This window comes from Borostomias antarcticus, assembly GCF_949987555.1.
Source record: "Borostomias antarcticus genome assembly, chromosome: 6".
Classification (NCBI taxonomy): Eukaryota; Metazoa; Chordata; class Actinopteri; order Stomiiformes; family Stomiidae; genus Borostomias; species Borostomias antarcticus.
The window spans coordinates 30,481,541-30,500,218 of record NC_140239.1 but is presented as its reverse complement, the minus strand read 5'-3'; the positions used below and the strand labels follow the sequence as shown (position 1 = coordinate 30,500,218).

At 46.3% G+C, this 18,678-nt stretch overlaps 1 protein-coding gene across 1 annotated transcript in view; it reads right to left on the bottom strand.

Moving 5' to 3' along the window:
- akt1 (v-akt murine thymoma viral oncogene homolog 1) overlaps positions 1-13,960 on the bottom strand; it is a 30,136-nt gene extending 16,176 nt beyond the window's left edge. The window contains exons 1-2 of the mRNA XM_084439398.1: positions 13,867-13,960; positions 2,647-2,837 (exon numbers count right to left, since the gene is read on the bottom strand). Coding sequence (XP_084295524.1) covers positions 2,647-2,692 — 46 coding nt within the window. The 5' untranslated portion in view covers positions 2,693-2,837; positions 13,867-13,960. The remainder of the gene's footprint in view (positions 1-2,646; positions 2,838-13,866) is intronic.
- Between the last annotated feature and the right edge of the window lie 4,718 nt (positions 13,961-18,678).

Here is an 18,678-nt window from a genome sequence, read left to right as displayed (position 1 = left end):
ACTTTAGCGTTTGCCCAAGGAATGCTTGGATGGAATGCGCATGGGGCGTTATTACCACAGGGGAAGGGAGTACCGTGGTCCTCCAAGACAACCGAAGGCGCGGCTACTGTCTTGACCGCTTTTGCCGAGAGATCCTTAGGAGCCTTTCTGCTAGCGGTCCCGGGTCCAGGAAGAATTCACAGTGGTGCTTTTGAGCCCCGAGAGATGGTTCCAGAAGCACCTTGTTCTGCTTCGTCTTGTCTGACTCACGCCGTCGGAATGGAAGGACTCCCAGCCATTCTGAGGGGCTGGCTAAGAAAAAAAAAAAGGAGGGAAAAGGTGGATCCATTCCAGAAGAGTCCAGATGTTTTTCCTCAGAGCAGGCTTTTCCAGAGGGTGAGTAACGCCTTGGCCGGGGTCCACCGTGTGTTCCGCCCCGAGCTTCCATCCGTGGCTTTGATTATCCCCCCGGGGTGGCGAGGGGAGTCTGCGCTCGCTCTGAAGCTACGGCGTGGAACCGTAAGCCCTGGAAGAGCCCCTTCGACCGCCACCGGGTCACCGGACCGTCCCCTCGTCCCCCTGCTTCAACCAGCGGGCCAGACTGACCAGAATCAGCTACATGGACGAAGGAACCGGGTCAGCGTGTCACACAGAACGGACGCGGCGTGGTTTGACAGTTATACCGCTGATTGTTCCCATGGTGGCGGCGCGCTGCGCTAAAGACACCGATCAAGTGTTTCGTTGATAAAGGCAGATAGAGTTACGTGAACAGAGCCTGGCGGTGACACGCCGTCTTCGCTGTTTCCGATGGGTGACGTCACCATGGCCACATTGGGCAGCGCAAAAAAAGGGCACACATCCCACACACATCCCTCCCCTCCTCCTCTCTCCTGCCCCCTCTCCCCTCCTCCTCTCCCCTGCCCCCACCTCCCCCTCCTCCTCTCCCCTGCCCCCACCTCCCCTCCTTCTCCTCTTCCCTAACCCCCCTCCCTTGCCCCCCCCCCCTCCCCTCCCCCAAAATGCCTTGTGGGTAAAACAGGCTCGCCGCTGCTCTGAGTGGCGCAGCTCCAGCCGCGGCCGCGCTCCTTTTGATCAGCGCCCAGGGCCATTCCGGGTGGTGTCTGTCTGCATAGCTGAACTGGGATGACCCCGACTTCCAGCCACGGAGCTACACTGTCCGTCTGTCTGACCGGCCCAGGCCAGCGCAGCCCGGAGGGATGGAGGGAGGGAGGGAGGGAGGGGAGGGAGGGAGGGGCTCTCCCGTAAAAACCCAGTGGCCTTGCAGCAGACACTTCCTCGGGCGCGGGGTGTAGCGATATTCATGTTTAACCATCGCCACACCCTCCCTCCCTCCCTCCCTCTCTCTCTCCCTCCCTCTCTCCCTCCCTCCCCCTCACTTTCTCTCCACACGGTCAGCTGTTCCCTGTCTCCCATTAGAATAACGGACACAATTCAAACGGTGGTATTTACCGACAACTGCATATCGGAAAAACATATGACATTTCCCCCAGTGTGGAAACTAAAAGATTTCATGTGTAAATATCAAAGTGGCGTTTAAATCGAATCGAATCAAACTTTATTTGTATAGCGTAGTTTAACAGCTGTGTAGAGGGACGAATACACTGGCGACGGTTAGGTCATCCAGCGGGGGGGGGGGGGTCATTTTCTTTGTTTACAGAATACTGATGGGGGTCAGAGGTCAAGCAGGTGCAAGGGAAAAATAAACACAGCGAGTCCAGACAGGATGGGGAACACTCCGGAGGCGACGCTAGGGTCACGAGCGGATCGGTTGTTGAATCTACAGACAGACTAATCCAAATCAAAACAAAAGTTGAGAAACAGCCCTCTGAAGTTAAATAATGATTCAGTACCACCGGGGGAAAAAAAGGACAAATGTTTCACCCAAAAGTAGGTTTATCCCCATCTGTTCCTGTGACGTTGGGTGACCTTGGGTGACCTTGTGCGTGTCTAAGAACAGCTGGCATGATGGGAAAGTTACAGTATCATATCAAAGAAAGGTTTGTTATGAAATCGTAGTCGGAGGATATTTCTGAAGTCTTTGGTCTCGGGGACACGACATTTTATGGACCCTGAACATTCTTGAGGACCATAAACAGAACAGTTCACATTCTTACGGGCCGTAAACATTCTTTAAGACTGTAAACATTGCATCACTTTCATAGTAGAGCTGGTTATCTGTGAATGGAGCCGGAGCGACGAGAAGCAATCTCTGAAAACAGGCTTCTGCAAATGCAAGGCCATAACTACAGTAGATCGATATGCAGCAGGCGGAGTTATTGAATAGGATCAGTTGAGAAACATGAGTGAGCATTCCTATTCATAATACTGTACATGTACCCATTTTAGATTCCATAACATAAAATACATCTCGGTTAGTGACTAAAGACTTAAAGGAGTAGTAAAGGGGAATTGGGAAACATGTTTTTGAAAGATTTTATAAGATGCCCACCCACATCCATTGTATGACCAAAACGGTGGTAGAGCAATTATCAGCCTTTCTCAAAAGTGCTAGTTTTGTCAACGTTTTGATCTGAACCATTGTATATGATCATAAGTAACCTTAAAACAGGGCTAAACATGCATTTTCCCTTTACTACTCCTTTAACATCAGGGTGACAGAATGACAGAGGAGAAAAGTGGATTTACCTCGTTTGTGAAGCCATCCTTCCTTCACGATGACGACTTCTCCCATGGTGGCCTGGCGAGGACTGGGGGGAGGGGGGAGGTTCTGCCTGCTAGGGGGGGGTCCCACAGAAGAATGTGCCACTTTGGCCCCCTTCACTCAAATCCAGAGAGGGTCTCAGGTGGGGCGGGGCTTAGCCAGAGCTGAATACCGTCTGGAGGGAAGATACAGGGCATTACATTACATCACATTACATTACAATAGTCATTTAGCAGACGCTTTTATCCAAAGTGATTAACAATAATTGCATTTAACGTAGGAAAAGCCAATGTTCTACTACTCGCCAGAACTCACAAGTGCATCTCCTTTCTAAAACAAGTGACTAAGAGCATAATCTAGTGCTCAAAGTGCAAGAATAACAATCTAAAATACAATAGGTGCTTAAGAGGAAGGATCGTGGTAGTACTTCTTGAAGAGATGAGTTTTGAACCTGCGATGAAAGTTGGGCAGCGACTCTGCTGTGACTGACATCAGTGGGCAGTTCGTTCATGAAACCCATGTAGTTTACTGTAACTTTCTATAGGGTGGTATACTAACGCCAACAGAGGAGAATTAATCATTTTATTGAGTTATTGACTAAAAAGATAGGTTATATCATCTTAGTTGAGGCGGGGTTCCTTCTGTGGGCGTCTTCATGACTGCATATTTACACCGAAGAGACTAAATTAGGCGTGAGAAAGCAGCACTGAGGAAACCACTACCTGCGCTGCCCCGTCGTGAACCAGGGTCCTACTTTTTGAATGATGCCGGCCAGAGACGCAGATACTTTTCAGACACTCGTAAACTAAGCACACCCTTTCACAGCTGTCCACCCTGTTATGACTACCCCCACTAAAACACCCTCATATCCATCAACAGTGGAAATATTGCCTCAGAATCACCCTCTCTGGACATAGAGTACAGTCACATATTATAAAGTAGTATGTAATGGAAATGCAATTAGAGGTTGCCCAGGTGTGTGTGTGTGTGTGTGTGTGTGTGTACGTGTGTGTGTGTACGTGTGAGTTATGTAATTGACCTCAGGTGTGTGAAATTTCAGACACTGTTCACTGATGGCAGGCACAAGGGAAGGGATGGAGTGAAAAGCAGTATTCCCAGGAAAGATAGCTAGTATTAGTATAAACTTTGTAGTAGTAGTAGTAGTAGAAGAGGTAGTAGTAGAAGTAGTAATAATAGTAGTAGTAGTGGTAGTAGTAGTAGTAATAGTAGTAGTAGTAGTAGTAGTAGTAGTGGTAGTGGTAGTGGTAGTGGTAGTGGTAGTGGTAGTGGTAGTAGTGGTAGTGGTAGTGGTAGTGGTAGTAATGGTAGTGGTAGTGGTAGTGGTGGTAGTGGTAGTGGTAGTGGTAGTGGTAGTAGTGGTAGTGGTAGTGGTAGTGGTAGTAGTAGTGGTAGTAGTAGTGGTAGTGGTAGTAGTAGTAGTAGTAGTAGTAGTAGTAGTAGTGGTAGTAGTAGTAGTAGTAGTAGTAGTAGTAGTAGTAGTGGTAGTAGTAGTAGTAGTAGTGGTAGTAGTAGTAGTAGTAGTAGTAGTAGTAGTGGTAGTAGTAGTAGTAGTAGTAATAATAGTAGTAGTAGTGGTAGTAGTAGTAGTAGTAGTAGTAGTAGTAGTAATAATAGTAGTGGTAGTAGTAGTAGTAGTAGTAGTAGTAGTATAAGTGGTAGTAGTAGTAGTAGTAGTAGTAGTAGTAGTAGTGGTAGTAGTGGTAGTAGTAGTAGTAGTAGTAATAGTAGTAGTAGTAGTGGTAGTAGTAGTAGTAGTGGTAGTAGTAGTAGTAGTAGTAGTAGTAGTAGTAGTAGTGGTAATAGTAGTAGTAGTAGTAGTAGTAGTAGTAGTAGTGGTAGTGGTAGTGTTAGTGGTAGTAGTAGTAGTGGTAGTAGTAGTAGTAATAGTAGTAGTAGTAGTGGTAGTAGTAGTAGTAGTGGTAGTAGTAGTAGTAGTAGTAGTAGTAGTAGTAGTAGTGGTAATAGTAGTAGTAGTAGTAGTAGTAGTAGTAGTAGTGGTAGTGGTAGTGTTAGTGGTAGTAGTAGTAGTGGTAATAGTAGTAGTAGTAGTAGTAGTAGTAGTAGTAGTGGTAGTGTTAGTAGTAGTAGTAGTAGTAGTAGTAGTAGTAGTCGTGGTAATAGTAGTAGTAGTAGTAGTAGTAGTAGTAGTAGTAGTGGTAATAGTAGTAGTAGTAATAGTAGTAGTAGTAGTAATAGTAGTAGTAGTGGTAGTAGTAGTAGTAGTAGTAGTGGTAATAGTAGTAGTAGTAATAGTAGTAGTAGTAGTGGTAATAGTAGTAGTAGTAATAGTAGTAGTAGTAGTAATAGTAATAGTAGTAGTAGTAATAGTAGTAGTAGTAATAGTAGTAGTAGTAGTAATAGTAGTAGTAGTAGTAGTAGTAGTAGTAGTGGTAATAGTAGTAATAGTAGTAGTAGTAGTAGTAGTGGTAATAGTAGTAGTAGTAATAGTAGTAGTAGTAGTAATAGTAGTAGTAGTAGTAGTAGTAGTAGTAGTAGTAGTAGTAGTGGTAATAGTAGTAGTAGTGGTAATAGTAGTAGTAGTAGTAGTAGTAGTAGTAGTAATAGTAATAGTAGTAGTAGTAGTAGTAGTAGTAGTAGTAGTAGTAGTAGTAGTAGTACTAGCAGCAGTAGTAGTAGTACTAGCAGTAGTACTATCAGCAGTAGTGTAGTAGTAGTAGTAATAGCAGTAATACTAGTAGTAGTAGCGGGGCTAACTAATCAAAGCAGTATGTATTCAGAAGACTCTGCTCAATGTAAATGCTCCATATAATGAAGTAAGTGGTGAATGAAGTCAGTGTGCATGAACACTGGGTTTCATTGAATCCAAGTTGCATGGAAATCAGAGACTGGGAGCGTTGTGCTCTAGTTGTGCTCAAATAATCCAGCGTTTAGCGTTATTTCTCCTCAGCAACCTGGCTGCAGTGTTAGAAGTGACACGGCTGTTTATGAAGATGTTATCGTTATGTATTAAAGAAGCTTAGACGAACACCGACAGCCAACAGAGGTGGGCGGGGTGGGTAAAATGTGATAGGGCTCAAAGACAAACACCCAAGCCTGCCAGGGAATCTAAGTATCTAACATCCTTTGCTCATTAAGTGCATTACACCTGACACCTGTCCTACTCCGCACATACGTTCCATCAGCGGTCTTATCTTTCAGCACGTTACCTGGCATCAGGTGTTGCAAGACGCTGTGAGGAGATGTGTTGAAACAAGTATCCCAAATGTTGTTTATGTGAAACTCCATCCATGCTCGGGGTTCACTGTGGATGTGGGGACGCGAGGCGTCTCGTGGTTTTCTGTGTGACCACAGCTGCTATCCATGACTACGCATGCAAGAAAACGCAAACATGGACTCTTTGTAATCTTTTTTTTTTTTTTATCTTTCCTGATTATTTATTTATATTTATTTTACGGTTTCTGAAGTGGTTAACCTTTTTGAATAAGCATTTACGGGTGATTTCACGCAAAACGGTGACTGCTTCAATGGACTCAACTTCTACAGAACAGCAGTAACAATGTCAGAACTAGAAATGGTGCTCAGACAGACCTCCACCCCTGAATGCATTTTGTGGCTCGGCGCACTAAAATTGAATAGGTTGTAAATCGGCCCAGGCTACACCCCTCCACCGACTTTCATAAAAATCAGTCTGGTAGTTTTAGCGTAATCCTAGTCCCCCCAAAAAATGAATGTGAATGGCAGACATGGCCGTGTTTGGGCGGCTCGTGGACCCGCACCGTGATTCGGATCCGCTCCAGAATTTAAAGGCGTGTTATTTGACATATGCTTCACCCCTCCACCAAGTTTCAGGAAAATCGGTCCAGTAGTTTTTGCATAAACCTGCTGCCAGATATACTATAACGACGGACGTAAACGCGCCACCGAAAACATTACCCTGCGCTGTTGCTCGGGCAGATGTAGCTGTAGTTAACCGGCCGAGTTACAGTATGCCGATCACAATCCAAAGGCGAGAGAGGAGTTAGCTGACTTCACCCACTAGACTTAGCCCTTTTCAGTCCTGTAGTCGCATACTCGCTCATGCCAGACTACAGTCCTTTAAGCTTCAAAGAGCTCCTCCACCACCACAGAAGAAGACTACCTCGGAAAAATAAATTCACCCGGACAAAACGCGTCTAAATAAGGTATTTCATGGTAGCGCCGATGCTTCAAACCCCAGCATTTGTTTAAATAGACCCTTTTGCTTAGGTAAGTGAAGTTTCATGTTTATCTGACACTTGTAAATATGAGCGCCTCTCCTAAATAGGCGAAGTGAACGGAGGGTGAAAGGACTTGTCTGGCATGAGCGAGCATGCGACTACAGGACTGAAAAGGGCCACTAGACTATATGTTAATGTTTAGCCTATAGTTCTAGCCATTGATTTAATTGATTTGTCAATAACATCAACATCAGCCTTCCTCATCAACCATCTGTTCCCTTTCAAGCCTCATCTCCCCTACCTGAAGAGTCCACTAGACCTAACGATAATCACAGAAAACAGTTTGTTTTTTAATAAATTCACACACTGTTCAAGAGCTAAAGCTCTGTGTGTTGGTGTGAAAATCGGAGCGCGAGCTCCTCTTGATCCGAGACTTTGTTAAAAGGTCGCGAGATCGCCCGCGTGGTCACCTGTGACGAGCTGCCTTGATGTCTACGTGCGTGATTTTTTTTCCCAACCAACTTCTGCCATAACCACGCCCCCGCGAGTTTTCATTGGGTTAGGGTTAGGGATAGGGATAGGGTTAGGGATAGGGTTAGGGTTAGGGATAGGGTTAGAGGGTTAGGGTTAGGGTTAGGGTTGTCCAATGAAAACTCGCGGGGGCGTGGTTATGGCAGAAGTTGGTTGGGAAAAAAAATTACGCTGTCTACGTCGGCTGGTAAAACGAACCGGGGGGGTTGAGTTCACCGGGGTCACTGAACGCAACTCACAAGAGAGAGAAGTGGAAAAAAACGCTGCAATGTTTTGTCTGCGCTAGCCAAGCAGGAAGTCAGTGATGCTCGACGACCTTGCCTTGCCCTTTGCAGCTTTGCTGCCTTGCAGTAGGCCAGGCCTACATTAACCCCCCCCCCCCGTGTCAAACAACACTCGTGTTGCACAGGAAGAATGCTGAGAAGAGGTTTAGGTGAGCTGGGGGTGGGGGGGTCCAAGTTGTTTTTATACTGTTTCAACCTGATGGAAACTGTCCGTCAAAGTGAGCTAACATGTCCCACTTCGGAAAACGAAATCTTGCATCAAACACACGGTCCTGGATGAAACACAAAACCCACGCAGGCAATCAGAAGGGACATCGTCTCATTACGTTTTCATTACGAATATGATCCACGCGGTGCGATGAATCTCAAACCTACAGGCGAAACCGCCTGGCTCTGGTTCAGCAATGACTTCAAAGAGACACGGGGTACTGCAAAGGGGGGGGGGGCTATTGATCGGGAGTAGCCAATGAGATCACAGGCAGAGAAGGTACACCAAGTCCACCGTGAAACCTGTCGCCCCCCCCCCCGGATCCCCCTTCTCTCCTTTTACGACGCACGCAGACAGGCAGACTCGCACACACCCACCCACCCACAACCCCTCTATGTCTGGCTTCTTGGAATGCACCGAGAGTACACAGTGTTCCCGTGAACGAGAGAAATCTTTAACAACAGCCCGACACGAGGGGCCCCGTTTTCACCCCTGTGGTCAACTCCCTGGAAATGCACAACCTGGACGCACACAGACGCGCGTGGATGAACCCTAACCCTGACCCTAACCCTAACCCTAACCCTGACCCTAACCCTAACCCGCACACAAAACAAGAGTAAAACGATATTAACCTCGGCCGTGAATACAGCGCGCGCGAACAAAGAAACGCTCGATACTCCTCGAATTCACACCTGTAAAGACTAAAGTTGAGTTGCAAAATAATGCGCAGTAGGAGAACAAGCAGTACAACATGCAAAATGCTCACAAGCTATCTATAGAAAAAGCGTAATCAAAACCAAATGGATATTCAAACAGGACAAGTGAGACACCCGGAACGCAGTAGGTGCTTATTCATAACAAATAAACACACAAACACACGCGCAGGTCCTATGGGACCTCACACTAGCGTTCCCCACTGGTTCAGGGAGCCGCTGACACACTGCTGGAGCCCTGGGCAGAACCTCCTCCTCCCTCCTCCTCCTCCCCTCCAGAGCCCTGGGCAGAACCTCCTCCTCCCTCCTCCTCCTCCCCTCCAGAGCCCAGAGCAGAACCTCCTCCTCCCTACTCCCTCCTCCTCCTCCCCTCCAGAGCCCTGAGCAGAACCTCCTCCTCCCTCCTCCTCCCCTCCAGAACCCTGGGCAGAACCTCCTCCTCCCTCCTCCTCCTCCCCTCCAGAGCCCTGGGCAGAACCTCCTCCTCCCTACTCCCTCCTCCTCCCCTCCAGAACCCTGGGCAGAACCTCCTCCTCCCTCCTCCTCCCCTCCAGAGCCCTGGGCAGAACCTCCTCCTCCCTCCTCCTCCCCTCCAGAGCCCTGGGCAGAACCTCCTCCTCCCTCCTCCTCCCCTCCAGAACCCTGGGCAGAACCTCCTCCTCCCTCCTCCTCCCCTCCAGAGCCCTGGGCAGGCCCTCCTCCTCCCTTCTCCTCCTCCCCTCCAGAGCCCTGGGCAGGTCCTCCTCCTTCCTACTCCTCTCCTCCTCTTCCCCTCCAGAGCCCTGGGCAGGTCCTCCTCCTCCTCCCTTCTCCTCTCCTCCTCCCTACTCCTCCCTCCTCATCCCCTCCAGAGCCCTGGACAGGTCCTTCTCCTCCCTACTCCTCCCTCCTCATCCCCTCCAGATCCTTGGGCAGGTCCTCCTCCTCCTCCTCCTCTCCTCCTCCCTACTCCTCCCCTCCAGATCCTTGGGCAGGTCCTCCTCCTCCTCCTCCTCTCCTCCTCCCTACTCCTCCCCTCCAGAGCCCTGGGCAGGCACTCCTCCTGCCTCCTCCTGCCTCCTCCTCCCTCCTCCTCCTCCCTCCTCCTCCTCCACCGCCCACCCAACCACTGCCGACTGGCTGCGCAGAGAAAAAGACCGGGCCTGCAGCCAAAACACTCACACACACACACACACACACACTCACACACACTCACACACACACATACACACTCACACACACACACACTCCCTCACTGCAGTACTCGAATGAACCCAACGCCCTCACAGCCCGGCGTCACGTGGCCAAGCGAGGAGGGAGGGAGGGAGGAGCCTGAGGAATAAAGGAGCAGGGGAAGAGAGAGAGGAGAGGAAGACAGATAAGGAGGGAGGTAGACGGGGTAGGAGAGAGAGAGGGAGGGACGGATGGAGAGAGAGAGAGAGAGAGAGAGAGAGAACAGGGGGGAAGAAAAGCAGGGGTTCTCCCGAGCGGCGGGACACGCGTACCCTCGCTCGCCGTCAGGTGCGAGAGGAACCCCGGCCGCACCCAGGGTTAGGAGGCGAGAGAGACCCGCGAATAGAAGACAAGGAGGGGGAAAGAGAGAGAGAGGGAGAGAGAGAGAGGGGGAGAGAGAGAGAGAGAGAGAGAGGGGGAAAAAAGGCCAGAGGATGGTCTTTCTGGACGTGCCACGCAGCTGAACTCCTACACGTACTCAGCCGGGGTTCGGGGGAGGCCAGTGGACGTGACTGGGGGGCGGAGCTACCGTGGCGTTGACATGTGGCTCGCCGCGGGGGGGCAGGGGGATGGTTTTTAACGATGAACAGAGGCAGTGGGTCCACCCCTCTGGTACGGAGGGAGTTTGCCCTTCAAAGTAAAGGAAACGCAATCGTGGCCACAGGAATTAATCTATGTTTGAATCTTTGGAAATAACCTGCTTTTGTCGACGGCTGTAGCTTTATTTATACGACTGTTTATGTTTATCAATCCACACATATGGTCCAAAAAATGTGCCTGAATTGATGCACATGCTTTGTGCTCCAGTAAGGTATGTGGTTAGAATCATGTCCAATGCAGCGATAACTAACGCAGCATTAACTCATAGGTAGAAATGAACAGGGGGTAGCTAGGATGATAGAACCTCTATTATACTGCTGTTCTGATGGGTCCCTGTCTTCCCAGAATCCTTCAAAATGATACCAAGACCACTTGGTGTTTTAAGTACATAGATTAGATGCATAGAGAAAAGACTGCCACCTCTTAGATGGATCTGGAGCCCGTGCAACACGCTACACCATATTTCATTGTTTGAGTCATCCTCCCTCCATATTTCACCCTCTACAGGTAGACGTGCAACAGTAAATCATTTGTCAGAGGCGGAAACATAAGACAAAGATTCACCAGACGCGGTGACCTTTCAGGTGCAGAAAGGTGACGGAGTTGAATGACATTTCCGTCTACGAGATTAGTGCTTCTGTAATCGCCGCATCTATTTGGCACAGCCAGTAAACATCCTTTTTTGTTTTTTGCTAATCACTTATGACTGTCAATAGCTTGGTAAAACTTCAAAACAAGGCGGTCCATAACCTTTGAGGTAATGGCTGCCGGCTAATGTTCGGAACAGCGGCGGGGAACAATGTGTGTCTGGAAATCAGACGGCGGAGGCGCATTTACAGGACCCAAATATAAAACTAATTTCCAGATTCATCCCCTGAATTCTAATGACTACGGACAGGGTGGCTCGGCTCTGAATTACAGCTTTTAGAGTGTTGTTTGTTTTTATGTTAGGTAACCAAGCAACCGCCATCCCCCTCCGTCTCAAATGGACCACCTTGAGTAAGTCGGCACATTTTTCTGACGAGCGTGAAGATGGGAAAACAGGGCTTTTCATGCAATTAGGGCGCAGCGTCTCTCTCTGCCCCTCAAGACAGGCAATACCCTGTTAGCCGTTATCAAATACAGTCCTTTAATTGTAAGGGACCAGCAAGGTCACCAGGAGCTCAGCGGGGAACCTAGTTGTTCTGTGATTTTTAGTGAGAGAAATGTATAGAAAACACAATAGGTTGCAGGTGTTAGAGTTAAGTACAAGTTATGGCATTCATTCAGATATCCGTTCCACACGCCATCTGTCTATTCAATTAATCGAGCCGTCAGACCCAGATGTTGACATCTTGTTTGACTGATATCAACCCCATGACCTCTGGATGCATTCCGGGCATAGAACATACCAACGCTATCTCCCCCGAACACAGAGACCCAGCGGCTTGGAAGGCTCAGAGGGGAGAGGAGGGACCTGTCGTTGGACTGTCGTGTAATGAGATGTGTTTGTTTGTCTGTCTGTGTGTGTGTGTGTGTGTGTGTGTGTGTGTGTGTTCCTGCATGGGACTCATCCTGCCAGCAGACTGATAGTACATCTAAGCCTTTCTCCTCCCTGGTCAGTACCCGACCCTCGTCTTTGCGACGGCACATTCCACTGACATTCCTCGTACCCAGGACACGATCGGTGGCCCGTTTGTTTACATCCACCAGGCAAACGACCTCCGTATAATGATCTCACTTCAGAAGGCTATCACAACATTGATCAGGCGGACATCAGCCATCCTCCGCTACGGCTTTGATGTCCTATTCCTCAACACACGGTAGCCCGTTCACACCATCCACTGTTCATTTCCTTTATCTATCATAACTGGCAAAAACGCAGCCAGTGTGATCCAACATGATTGGTTTAGAACATACCTTTTGAATGCAATCATATATGGTTTATATCAAAAATGTGAATATTCACACAGCCCTTCTTCCAGCCCAAAAATGGCAGTGACACAAACCTGTCTCGAGTCCTGTCTGACCTCCTCGTCATGAGTGTGTGTGTGTGTGCACCCTCCTTAAGGTAATCCACACACGCAAGAGACAGATTTGAGGGCTGTGGGCCGAGCTGTATGCCTAGAGGGAACGCTTTTGTGTGATAAGAGAAAACGAGCATGTGGTGCCTGATTAAATAATCATATGAGTGGTTAGCAAGAAAAATATGTTGTTTTTTTGTCATTTCAGTCACGATAAACCTGTCGTCTTTACACTGACTTTTGTGAGAAGCAAGAGGAATGATGATTTAGAAAGTAATCTAAATTATATTTTGTTCCAAAGCATAATATTGTTTGAAAGAGTGAATAATTTCTAGAAATGTTATTCGGTTGTATGTCAAACTGATCACTGGTCAAAGTCAAATAATTTCAGAAATAATTGTTTCTGCATCTAATTTCAGGACAAAAACACTAGATTGTATTGATACTTTCTGCCTTTGTGGTAAAGTGTACATAAATGCTTATGCTTTAATTTTCCTGGTGATTACTGGAGGCATCATAAGACATATGATTCGCTGCATGGTTAGGATAAACCTCCACCAATCAAGGTGCAGTGTCACACACATATCCATATTACCACCAGGATCTATAGAAGAACTTGATGCAATTGCTTTTCAATAAATATTTTGATTATCACTCTATTTCAATTACAATGTTTCCATCTCAACCGCCCACAACCTCCCTGAACTGTCCAACTGTAGTGTACAACCTTAACTCTAACGTCAAAAGTGAATGTCATTGTTACAGTAGGAATACAGAAGCCTATAACACGTGTTACTGCAAAATAGGGAGCTTCCTTGTTCTCTACTACGTTCACGACCCGAGACAATGAAGCATTCTGTGAATGAAACGTCCACACATCCTCTGAACTTCTCCACTAGGCTACTTCTTTACATTGTTAGTCTCAATAAAAGCATTTTCAACAACAAAGAAGGTCCGTTTGAATTGCTAGTTTGAGGATATTGTTCAGGCTATCTATACGCTTCAGAGAGTACAACAAGAAGGGGGTTAAGTCACTGGCGGACTTGTCACTAATTGCATTGTAGCCTACAGCACGGCGGCGGGTTCACTCGTTAAAAAAGAGATTTTATATTGAAATATATTTAGGTTATGTTGACAATGGTGTTCAGGTCCTTCAGTTTTCCATTAAGCGTGACTCTTCCCAAATGTTTTACATTATTTGTGAGGTAGGCATAAATATTGAAAAGGACGGTGTCAAGTTAATGTGAAGGAAAGTAGTCAGAGTGAGTCGAAATGAAACATTAACTCTCATCTGCATCTTAGAGTTCAATTCAAAATCACAATTCCACACATTTGTCCACTTCTCGGCCTCGCGGAGCAGATGGGTGAAGATATCCGCATCTAATAACTACAATGGGAACTACCCTGTTCTTCACTACCCTGTTCTGACTGAGACACGGCAATGAGAAAGAAATAATGGAACCAAAATACGATACCTTCAACAATTCAAACGTTATTCCGGGTCATTCTCGGGACTCTTTGAGAACTTATTCTGCTACTATGTCCATGCGTATGTTTGATTCATGTATCCTCGTGCACTCGGAGTCTCATTCTAGCCTCTACCAACCCAGCCTCTACCACCCGAGCCTCTCATTCTAGCCTCTACCAACCGAGCCTTGCGTCTGAGCGACATCCGAAGCCCTCCTGGGTCCTAGAGACGGCTTGTTACAGGTACCGTCACCTCATTTGCCTTTTCCCCTCGTTCCAGAGTTCAATGTGTGCAATTGCAGCCAGTCATATTAAATGGAGAATCATGATAGTAATCACTACTTTTTCTGACGCCATTTTTGCAATGAAGTTGACATTATTTTTTTTATGAGCAAACGTAAGATGATGATGATCGATAATGATGATGATGATGGCGGTGGTTATGACAATAAAAAAGAGCAACGTTTGTTTGGTTTTCTTTAAATATTAAAACCTGATACCTAATATGATGATTTATTCATCAATGTTGCGTATCTTACAAACAGTGAGAGCAGCAGAAGGCCCAACCCTGCATTGATGGGATATGGAATTCAACTATTAAAACCAGATGACCCCGAACCCTTAATAATCAATACTATGCCAAACATGTGGGATTATATTTTCATTTACAGGATTCACAATGGCTGAAATGATATATTACTGTAGGTCAACACAATGCTATTGTTTCTGTATATTCTTAGTGACACTGATAATGCGAACCAAGTCAATAAATCAAGACTATTAGTTGCAAACATGCACACTTTAGACCTAATGAAGGGCATACAGGATTTAGGCACCGTATCTATGTGATTGAGAGTGTGGGGGGTTTGGATACTCTTATTAGTCCATTTCCATTGGGCACTTTTGGCCGCACCGAGTTGTGAACGCATTCAAATGCCAGATTGAGAGTAAGATAGCAAGCCGCTGTAGCAGCGTGTAGTTTGGAGCGGAGGGGTCGGGGTGGGGAAGGGAAGGGGGGTTCCCCTGTCCTGAGGGGAGGGCTCGGGGGTGGAGGGGGGGTGGGGTTCCCCTGTCCGAGCCCCAGCCGGTTAGTCAGAGCAGAGCCGGGCTCCTGACAGGACAAAAGACCTCCATTCATCTGGCCCAAATACAAGAAACACAGCCTCACTTCATCAGCTACTCGTTGTTGGAAAACTACTAAGACAATTTTGAGTATTTTGGGACTCCACTTTAACTTATTGACTTCGTCATGAGTGGCTACGTATACGCAGCTGAAGCTCAGTTTGTGTGAGATCAAAAAATGAATGATTGAAAAGTAGTTCCTGTTTAATAAATGATGAATCTACCGCCATTGGGCGTTTTGGGTCACTGGTGCAGGGTAACAACTGATGATTTGTCACTGTTTTGTCTGTTTCCTGTCCCCTCTTGTGATCATTCAGCGGTAGCCATTAGACCCAACCTTGATATCAAATTCATTCTTAGTGTATCATTAAATTGTCTTTTCTATAAAGGTATCAATCAGCTCTATGACATATTTATGTTGAATTCTGTTTCTGTCATCTGTGCAGTAGTTTCTGTGATATGAGTGATGGAACATCATTAATGCAAATTGTGTTCTTTTAAAACATGCATGGAAATGCAGAATATTTCTAACAATGAAAAGTATGTGTTGACTCCTGTGTGGATATTTAGGCAGCATGTTAGGAGCATGTTTACTTAAAGTTTGTGTGTAAAAAAAATTATAAAATGAGTTGGCATGATGTAGCTACAACAGGAAATTAAAGTGTTTTAGAGACTTGGGGTCAGATTCAATTTGAAGTCTTCAGGAATACTCAATAAAGTATTGACTAACCTACTCACAACATACAGAAATGAATAGATAATTGACAAACGTCATGAAGGACAAGTGCCTCACTTATACGGTTGAACAGTATCTTTGATGTTGATGTACAACACCACACCTTTAACTAGTTTCTCTTTCTCTAGCACTCTCACTTTCTCTCTCTCTCACTCCTCTCTCTCTCTCTCACTCCTCTCTCTCTCACTCCTCTCTCTCACACTCCTCTCTCTCTCTCACTCCTCTCTCTCTCTCTCATTCCTCTCTCTCTCTCTCATTCCTCTCTCTCACACTCCTCTCTCTCTCACTTCTCTCTCTCTCTCTCTCTCTCTCTCTCTCTCTCTCTCTCTCTCTCTCTTTACCAGTAACAGTTTAACTCCTCAAGCAAAGGTCAGTCTGCCCTAGCATCTGCTATCTTTATTTTTCCCCTCGTGTTTTTTCTTCTTCTTACAATCACACAGCTGGAATAAAACAGGGCTCTTAAATCCAATCAATAACGAGCGTCTCATGAGTCAGTCTCCCCAGGGTCTTTTGTGGTGACACATTTTAGCGATGCCATTTTTCTTTTCATTCAAAAGAGGGACAACCCATGACAGACACCTGCTGAGAACTGTTTCCTGTAGTATTCAGCTCTGTAATTTACCACAGGCGTTCACCGTTACACAAAAGGGAATTTCCCAGGCAAACCAAAACAAGATTATTTCCAGTGCTATTTTCACTCAGCCGAGGCTGATGGCTTTTACAGAAATGTCTGTCAGGTCTTGAGTGACAGCTGTCTAAAAACAGGAAGAGAGAGGGAGAGAAATACCGAGGGGGAAAAAGGAGAGCAGGAAAGAGAGAGCAGGGAAGGAGAGAGACCAGGGGTTGAAAAAGAGAGAGGAGCGAGACATCAGGGGAGGTAAGAGATGAAGAAAAAAAAGAAGAAAAAAGAAATAAAAAAAGAGGGAGGGGTTGATGGAGCAGACGGCAGAAGCCGAGGCAGATGGTGTGACAGCAGCCCCAGACACCCCCACTGTGCAGAGCGCCGAGTGCCAGTCTGTGAAAGCAAACCACACAGCAGCACCACCTTCCTCTTCAAGCTCTCTCTGTCCTGCCTGCTTTGCCCATCAACCGGCCATGTATTAGCAAAGGGATGGAAGCCTAGTTGGACCAATCTTCAATTGCAATGACTCTCTCTGGTGTAAGCATTGTTCCTCATTCCTCATTTTAACATACACACACACACACACGCAGTATATGAATACCTATTGATGTTGAATCATATTTTTTGTATTCAAGGAAGGTGTTACTAAATACTCCACCAAAATGAGAAGTATCACACATTATGTTGTGATAAATCACATTACTTTCATAGCATCATCAACCAGAATGAAAGATCCATCGTTTTGTGGACAAGGTTTGTATTGGCCTCAACAGGAAATGGAGAACATCACCCTGTACACACTGACACACAAATGTCCAACAAACAGGCCTAAAAAACACTCAGATGTGAGTTAAATATATTAACTGTTGACACGGGTGACTAGATGTCCTTGTTCTTCCCTGCGGCCGTTGTTCAGAAACCCGTTTCCCGCAACAGATATGCGTCTGATGTCAATAAAAGATCCAAATCTCTACCGGTAACTACGTCTCACAGCGACTATGGATCGGATGTCAATAAAGGACCCAAAATGGCTGCCGCTAACCAGATGATGATGTCAAGCAGGGGTTCTATCTGATTTGCTCCTAACCTGGGCTCAGCCCTGGTCCCCATAATTGGTTATTTTTCAAGGAAGTTCTGTTCAAGGAAGCAGACTGTTGGAGGCAGTTGAAAGGGAGAGAGAGGGTTAACCGGGTATCAGGTGAGGGATATTGATAGTTGTTTTTATAGGTCTACTTGTAGTACTGTTCATGTTAGCTTTTTGTCTTCTAGTGAAACATTGGCCATAACGTTTGACATTATAAGGACAACAACGGGAACTAAAAGGTTTTTTAAAGAAGAGTTTTTACAACTGTAACATATTGGTAAAACAGAACGAAAATGGGATAGATGCAATAGTTTAATTTGTGCAAAAGATAATTTGCATATCAGATTTCCACTTCTTTAATACAGTGATTGCACTTGGAAACTGAGGGCATTGTCGTGTCACATTCACACTATTCATCATTTTCAACTATACAATATTGCACTTATAATTATTGGACATATCAACACAACCAACAAAGACAAACAAGCCACAAAATGCGACCACTGCTCCTGCTTTTACAGATAGAGTGTATTTCAGAAACTTGTCCTAAGCAGCAGATACTGGCCAATCATCATTCAAGTCCAAAAATGAATATATAGGAAGAATATTTAGCATTGGATTGATTGCAGCATGTGCACGAAAAACAACATTGATTAAATACTGCAAATACTGCGGCTCAAAGGCAATGGCAGGTGAAACACTGGTAGGGATAACTACTGTTGGCATGTTGTTACCCAAGGTCCACTCTGCACTGGTCAGTGGTCATCCAGAGTTCTGGATCCATCTCCTCCTCCATCTCACCAGGGCGTCACCGTCTTCCACCAGGACAGTCCGTCCAAGGAGCGCAGCTCTCCTCCTCCTGAGCCCACGTGTCTGGGGCCGCTTTTTCCTCCACTGGGGGGGGGGGGGGATACCACCCTCCATCCTTCATGGGGGGGTCAAACCTCCTGAGGTAAAATAACTCCCCCCAGGCTGATAAGGAGGGAGGTCAGTCCAGCTCCAACACTACCAACTTCCACAGGAGACCGGATTGAGTGTGGCTGACTTGGCAAAACGTACTGCTACTCTGATCACTACAGAATAAGAATGATTTGAGTTGAGTCTCTGGTTGTCTATTAACTGCACATGAGGTCTGTTCAACCACCATTCTAAACCTCAGTATGCACGACAGCGATACAGCGAGAGTCATTCAGCTACGTCTGACAGACTCTTCTAGAAGGTGACAGATTGAAGAGTGAAATAGGCAACTTAAAAAA